Genomic DNA, 8320 nt, shown 5'->3' with positions numbered 1-8320 from the left:
AGCTGGCTTTCCTAACCGAGATATGCAAAGAGAAGAATTCCATTGTGCAAGTATATAAATGTGATGACAAAGACCTTCTACCAGCCACAAAATGTAAATGAACAGTACAGGATAAATAATAAAGCAATTAGTTTATGATATGCAAAGACGTTAAACAGAGAAAACAGTAATTACATAAGGCAATAAAGGAACAGTTCGTTCAGTTTAATCCGACTGGAAATACAATCTGTATTAATATTTATCACACTTTGAGGCAGAGTTTTAATAAGAACAGCATTTATTTTCCATTTCTTAATTAGGAGGTGACAAATATATGCGGAACAGATGGGGGAATGAGGATGGGGGGGGGGGGGGGCGCATGAAAACACAATTTCATAATACATTACTTATAACCAAGGGGCAGAAGCTCTGTAAAACAATGTAAATAAAGCGAAATGACTGCTTTCCAGAAAGGCTGTGTGCTCCCACCAGCTACAGAGCTCCATACGAGCAGACTGTACACAATTACTTTTAAGGCAACCAGGCTTTTATACGGTCATATTAAAATATACTAAGCGGTTCCTATTCAGAATATCGGAGTAGGCCCAAAAGCTATCTAATAGAACATATCACTGTCCTTTAAAGGTTTCTGGTCCTGCCCTGACTCAGTCAGTGCAGTGAAATATGTGCAAATCCCTTAGAAAAGCCCAAATTCATCCCTCAAGCCTCAATAAATATAGCTGGATAAATAGCGCTCTGTTTCAGCCCCTGCTGTAGCGGAGGGGACGGGGACGGGGAGAGAGGGGCCGTTATACTGGAATGAAGCTGAACATACAGTCGGAATGCTTACAGATTTAGGCCTGCGTCTCCTGATTATGCACTGGCAGTCAACAAGCAACGAATGCACGTACACTCAATTTCACCGAATCACAGACAAAACCAATTTGGCTGCAGATAAAGGTACCGTCACACGCTTTACATAATTAGCAGAACAGCTGGACAACGTTTAGAATTAAGATATGATGTATCTGCGCAATATTTGATCCAGCCAATTAACTCACTTGTATGCACTATACACAAGGGTATGGACTTAACACTCGTCTCCTCTCATACATGTGAAACCAGCAACCGCCTTTGTTTGAAATTCCACCAGGCAGCCAACACTCAACGCTTGGAGGAAAGCATTGGGTCCCCAGCTCCACAGACGCTTATTCAAGCCAACATCACTTTAAGATTGATGAGGAGAGAGAGGACCATCTACCCACACAGTGAGACCCACATGGCCAGTTGTGCTCTCTCAGACTCTCAGACGGCTGCTGATGGCAAAGCAGCATGAGAAGGATAGACCAGCGCAACAGACCGCTTACAGCCACATGGAGTCCATTCTTAAAATAAATATTTTTTTACACAGTCCCATAACAAATGTGGGAGTGTTTTAGAAAATGTGTGGAGAAGAAAAACCCAAACCTCAAGAAAACATTATGAAAGCACCTCATGGGTGTGGCTTTTACCTCATTCACCCACTCATTCACATTTAGCAGGATTCTCCACTGGCAGCACTGTAAGTGCTTGAATTGCTTTTTGGTGCCTCGTGTCACTGAAACTGCGTTGGAGCCCTTCTTGTTGACTGCCAGTGAGGGTTCAAAAGCATGCAGCTCTAAATCTATATAGTACAGCCTGACTGTGGAATAGAGGCTAGCTGATAAAGTGTACTCTTTTTATCATAGCATATGAAAGAAAAACAATCAAAATGTTCACAATAGACAAACACACCATTTTTCCCAAATAAAAATTAGTTTCTGCAAAGTTTCTCTCAGTTAAACAAAAATGAGAACCCTCTCTGTCCTGTTCTACGTACTTCCACATAATTGCAAAGGAATTCTATTAAACACTAGAAAAAAAGCAAAAAAAAAGAACATAGAAAACAGTACATTTATGACCTCACATAAAAAACCACAGAGAACAGCTCTCTTAAAGTACGCGTTTGAGATGACAGCTAATATATAAAGAAAAATGCAAAGTTTTATATATTACTGTCTTCAAAAGCATCCTGACTTTCAAAAATACTTTATTTCATAGAACTCCGTACTCCCAATGAGGGACATGTAAAATAAGACATGACAGAAATTCACTGAAAACATACTGCATGCAATCAAGTAGACCTAATCAAGGCGTGTGTTGCTCTATAGCAGACGCCCCCTCCCATATTTGTAACTCTGGGTCTAAGCTGGATTTTTCTATGACCCCAAATGCCACTGGAAGTTTAAATTCAATTTAAATTCAATTCAATTGGATTCTTCAACTTTGCTTGTTCAACTTTAATATGTTAATTAGCATCCACAACCAACTGCACGTCTGCTCTGACTGTGCTGACCTCTGAAGGGGTGGCCCAACGGCCCAAAACGGTTGTCTTCTTTCTATATGAAGACTAATAATTTTGTCTTTGGCTGTTTATGGTAACTGTGTTCGTCATCCTGCTATTTGCCAAGTTAGCTCCAAGCTAACTCTGAAGAGAGATCTGACTACAGCAACAGAACGCAATCATCGCACTGAACAGAGCAGGCTGGTTTGTTGGGGATGCTGTGTTGAGGCTGTCAGTCGTACGCCAGTTCGGTGTGCAGCAGTGCGAGTTTGCATGTAGCGTTATTCATATGTCAGCTTGTTAACCCCATTGTAATTCAGAGGATCTGGTGACATCTGGGGGAAAAGTAATCTACTCCAAAAAAATATTAAAATAAAAAAGTATCAGCTTTGGCATGATAGTAACATTTGTTTTATGGACACTGTTTATTTTCCCTATAGAAAGAAACTGCTTAGACCCAGAGTAGCTATTATCGGCCACCTGCCTGCTACAGAATGAATACACGACTTCAGAGGTCTACGATCAGCAAAACTAGAGGAAAAAATACCCAAAACATCCCCTCACCACCTCCATTAACACCATATAAATCTCAGGAAACAAAAATAGCAACAGCTAAAAGAGCGTTCCGCAATTTTGCATCTCATCGTCCTCTTCTCTCGGCAAAAGACAGGCTCAGATTTTGACAGTGTGTGCGTGCTTCTTGCACAGGGGCTTGTCCTTTTTGGAGAAAAAGGTCTGGCCCTCTAGACTGGTGTTGCAGACCTGCAAGGCAAGAAGGGAGCTGTTACATAGAGCAGAATGAGGCATCATGGGGCAAAACATCACAGACTGCAGGGCAGATTTAGCATCCATGTTTCGCAGTTAAATAGTGACTGTTGTGACTCCAATCACAGACCAGAAACGCTCCATTATTGCCCATAATAATAAAATCATAAAATAACAACAATGGCAGCCAAATAACACAAGTGTTAACTAGCACACAGTCAGCAGTGCTGAGTGCACTTAGGATTTTGAAGTCTTTGCGACACTGGTTGCCAGATATTTGCTTCCTTTAAAATCGATCACTTCCTTTAAAATCACTTATACTGACTGGATTAAAGATATTCTGTCTTTCTTTATACTTGAACAGATAAAATACACTATCTGGGGAACTCTCAGTAGATATTACAAAGTATGGCAATTTCTCTTGCCCCTTGTAGATACTATGAGCCCTGATGTGACAGACTGAAGGATCCTTTTTCTGCAGGGAATTAAATATTTTATTCCAAGTCATTTTGGAGCATTTCTATAGGTCCATTCATCATGAAATAGTGGAGTTTTTGGGCAGCGATGATTTTTTAAATCAAGTGTCCTGAGGTTATGTTTAAGCTTTAAAAGTTAAAAGCTTCAGTAAATCTGCCCCCATACAAACAGGAGATCTGTAGGTCTTCTTCCTAATGTACACTTACCGAACATACAAAGCAGGTGTCATGCCAGGTGAAGCCCAAAGCCTCCAGAAACTTGTCCCCAGCCTCGATGGGGAAGTCACAGCCATGGCAGCTGGTGCCAAAGAGAGCGTAATAGTCTAATAACAGTCCGGAAGAGACATAAAGCAGACACTGATTAGTGATTAATGTACCTTTAACATCAGACATATTTCACAAAGATGAACTCAACAGCAGCCGCAGTCATCGGGGCAGCGGGAGCGGCCTGTAAACTTACTGGGAGTTTTAATGGTTCTCCAATAACTTGTAAAGGTCACTGACTGTTTAATGGCTGTGTAACGAGCACAGATTACTCAATTACTCTACTGTAACTAACACCAGTCCTTTGGGCTGGACCTGTCTGATGAGCTCAGCCAGAGGGAAAGGATGGGCCATGCTGGGCTTGACTGGGTAAGTGTGTCAGGCTGCGTTAGTTCTGCGCAGGTGTGCGAGCTGCCCTCTCACCTCTCTCGCAGTAGGGCTGTCCGTCCTCCAGGTGGAAGGTGTTGTTGCGAATGGGCTGCTGGCAGGAGGTACACAGGAAGCAGTACACATGCCAAGTTTGCTTCAGGGCATTGATGACTTCCTGTTGAAGGGGAAAAAAGACACTTAGAAGTCTTTTTAGAAAAAAATGTTCCAGGACTTTTATACACATAGCTGTTGCTCATAAAAGGTCATCTTTAAATTCTGCACAATCATGGACATACTAACATAGACCCTAACAGTACCTCTAAACTATCTACATGTTCTTCTGAAACATTAGAAGTGAACACACACACACACACACACACACACACACACACACACACACACACACACACACACACACACACACACACACACACACACACACACACATACATTAGTGACTAGGGGCAGGCACCTCTTGGGCACCTCAGCACATAAATGCTGAGTGAAGAAAAAGAGCTATTCCTACCACCCCCCACTTCCTGTCGGCCCAGGGGTTTGAATCAGCGACCTTCTGGTCCCAAGCTCACTTCTCTTACTGCATGCTCATTATCAGTAGCCACACATATGTGAGAATATGAAAAAACATGAAATCTCTATGTCCTAATGGTCTAACTTCCCATGTGTCCAGGAATTCACATTTTCTCTTTTTTTTCCTAGGAGTCTTTCCTGGAAAACTAATCTAATCATTTTGTTCTGTCAGACAAAACAACAGCATGATTTGATTTGATTTGTCTTAATTATCACTCATTCAGTGAAACAAGCAGTGAAATTCTGTCAAAAAGACTATTTTAATATAATGTTAAAACATCAACATTTTTAAAACCAGATTTTTCTGCAACCATTTAAAAAAATTCATTTAGTAACAAATTATAGAAGAACCATTTGATAATTATTTATTAATACGAGGGGCTGAACTGCACACATTGTTTGTTAATGGAATCAGACGTCTGAAGATAAAAGGCTCCCTCATAGAAAGTGCTTAAACAAAGTGGTTAGGAACAACGTTAGTTTTGATGCAATTCGACACATTTCAAAATATTTCTTTCCATATTTACCACTACTTAATGATTGCAATATTTTGGACTGTACTAGTGTCATAGTCACATTTTCTACCTGTTCATGTAAGCTCCCCCAATCACTTGCAATGCCCCAACACTAGAATGGTGAAGACTAGCACACGCTTCTTCAGACACATGAAGTCAGATGCTGGCTGCCTCTTTTCAAACTGCCGCTGATGCAGCATCCCTTGCCAGTCAGCACATTTGGAGGAAAGTGTTGTCTTCCCAGCTTTGATGCAACAGCTATCTGGTCTGTGCTGACCAACATCATACTGGGAGTGATGTAGGAAGACAGTGCCATCAATCCTCCCTGAGAGAGCATGCCAACTATGCTCACTCTGACTCCGGCCGCTGATGGAAAGCAATTCAAACCAGCAATCCTCAGATCATAGTGGCAGTGCATTAGTCCACTGTACCACTCTGGGCCCAGTCTGTGAGTTTTTCTACACAGAACCATTTCACACCAAGCCACTCAGAATTACTATGTTACTGAGTAGAATCGTTTATCTTTAATATTCATTACAGCTCTGAGAAAATATGAAGAAGCAAAAACTAAAAAAAAAAAAAAAAAAAAACACAGAACACAAAAGCAAAAAAACAGTAGACTTCAAAATTCCCCTCACGCTTCATTCTCCTTGAAACTATCCGACACGATAAATATGACATTAAGGAGAGCTATAAACAAGATGATGTTTGATCTCCCCACAGCCCATGCCCGGGTGTCCTAGATTAGGAGCCCTAGCCTAGCCTAGCATCTCATTAGCAGAGCAGTACCCCTTCCGCTCCGTCGGCTCGCTCTGTGGTGCTGACCTCGCAGGCACCTCCAGAGGCCCAGCGCTGCCTGTTTGAAGTGGGGGGCTCACGCTGAAGCGCCAGAGCCGGTGCTAATTGTCACACGTCGGACCAGCGAGTGCCAGCCACCCCTCTTTGGTCTCATGGACCTTATGATCCCGATTAAAGCTCGTTTTCCCACAGGCTCCGCCGCCTCCCCAGGCTGCTCCCAGGGCCGCAAGGCTGGGAACACGGGCAGAATGCGGAAACAAGACTTTAAAAGGAGAGGGAAAGATCAGGGACGCTAAGGGGGAGAGTGAGAACGAAAAAAAGCAGGGGGAGAGGTGAGAGTGAGGGTGTACGTACAGCCTAGGCTCTTCTTAGGCTAATAATTAGTGTTATTTCTCCCTTTTGCCACAGAGTCCTTGAAAAAGACAGGCTGCGTGTGCGTTTCTAGAGTTTTGAACAGCAGAGCCAATTAGACGGTTTAAGATTAGCGGCACACAGTCCTCTGAGTCACTCACCCCGAGGACCTTCTGCTGACAGCGGCAGCAGGTGGGGGCGAAGAACTGCTCGTAGCAGTGCTCGCAGTAGACAGCACCGCGCTCCTCCACGAAGCCCAGCTCAGCCAGAGAGCAGTGACAGTGTGCACAGTTGAACTCCTCCGGGTGCCATGACTTCCCCATGGCCACTAGGAAAGGACCCCTGTACAGAGACAGATAAGTAAATGAGATGAGATTCCATTCCCTTCCAAATACCAAACATGTCCTGACTGATGGACCGCATCTGGTCCATTTAAACTGAACTTGTCCTTGTGAATAACTGACTAAGAAACCAGTTAGGCTTATTATAGGTAAATGGACATCACACAATATTGGCAACATTACATTTACTCCTGCACTGCTAAATTAGTTCACAGAGCTCATTTGGGTGAGGACTGTAAGAGTTCATTACACTCAATTCTCAATGCTCGTCACATCGGACTGCCCCCCGAACCAGAACATGCACCCTGCGCAAGCAGATGTTTCCGAGGCTCTGAGTCTGGTGATCAGGTGTCGTTATCTGAGGAGCGAGGTTCCACTCTGTCAGTGAAGATGCAGGTTACAAATCGGATGATTAACTGAGAGGGAAAACAAAGGGTTCGGAGCGTATCGAATGCCGAAAACGGAGCCCTAAAGCTTGGATGTCACGGCCACTTTCGCCAGGAGTCTGCGAGTCTACCCCTGGGCCGCGGTGGTGTAACGTACACCAGCCCCGGGGCTCTGCCTCTCCAGGGGAGAGCCGCAGCACTCCGGTCTGAGCTACCGAACGATAACAAGCCAGCAAGGGCCATGAACTCTCATTCTGCTCAGATAAAGGCAGCACGGCCCCTGCCCGGCCCGGCTGTCACGCCAAATTAATCAGCAATTACTTTCTCTGCAAATTAAAGCTTACACCGCATGTTCCAGTCACACTGAGACTGGCTCGCCCTTGTCGCAGCTTTTACATGAGCCTGCTCTGATTTTATGCCATGGGTCAAGAGCACTGAACTCCAACAGACCGTACTGTGGGCAATTTACTACATGAAAGCATGGATGCAAATGATATGCATATATGTTTAAAAGCCTCTATTAAAAAACTGGAAAGCCATTCGCTCCCATTTAAACTTTTAAAGAGTCCATATTCTGGAATAAAGAGAGTGCCCAGTACCAGTCAAAAGTTTGGACACACCTGCCTGATCTAAATGCTAGGGTGACCATAGAGGACATTGGGGACAAGTAAGTATCCACCGTAGTTTGTGTGTGTGTGTGTGTGTGTGTGTGTGTGTGTGTGGTCTCTCAAACCATGCAGCTACAGTAAGTTAATGTACATTAATACATACACATTTACTCATTTAGCAAAACCAGTAACAAGCCTTAATAGCCTTTATGATCATAATCAGCTTCTTTCAGTTCACCTGACAACTTGGGCCTTCTCAAAAATTTCCCCAGCCACGACATCCTAACTATGCTGGATTTCCATGTGTCTCTAGTGCTTGAAAAACAGTATGTTTTAAGATGATAAGGAAAATTGCTGAAAAGCATTGCTGTGAGGATTTGATTGACTGCATTTAGCAACAAGAACGTTAGTGAGGTCAGGATTGATAAAAAGTCTGTGACTTCATTCATAATTTATAAGTAGTTCTAACAAGAGCACAATGGGGGCCCCCCTTGTGAGTCTTGGTTGATTTGATGTTA

General features: G+C 43.3%; 1 protein-coding gene across 2 annotated transcripts in view; it reads right to left on the bottom strand.

Annotated features, from left to right (window-relative positions):
* Positions 1-259: 259 nt before the first annotated feature.
* The window catches only part of pdlim5b (PDZ and LIM domain 5b), an 81206-nt gene continuing 73145 nt past the window's right edge, over positions 260-8320 (bottom strand). For both annotated transcript variants that reach the window (XM_072659625.1, XM_072659626.1), the window contains 4 exons: positions 6629-6809; positions 4270-4390; positions 3790-3905; positions 260-3103 (listed from right to left, as the gene is read on the bottom strand). In XM_072659625.1, coding sequence (XP_072515726.1) covers positions 3014-3103; positions 3790-3905; positions 4270-4390; positions 6629-6809 — 508 coding nt within the window. In that variant the 3' untranslated portion in view covers positions 260-3013. The remainder of the gene's footprint in view (positions 3104-3789; positions 3906-4269; positions 4391-6628; positions 6810-8320) is intronic.

Source organism: Salminus brasiliensis, chromosome 16, assembly GCF_030463535.1.
Source record: "Salminus brasiliensis chromosome 16, fSalBra1.hap2, whole genome shotgun sequence".
Classification (NCBI taxonomy): Eukaryota; Metazoa; Chordata; class Actinopteri; order Characiformes; family Bryconidae; genus Salminus; species Salminus brasiliensis.
This window is presented reverse-complemented; position numbering and strand designations above follow the sequence as displayed.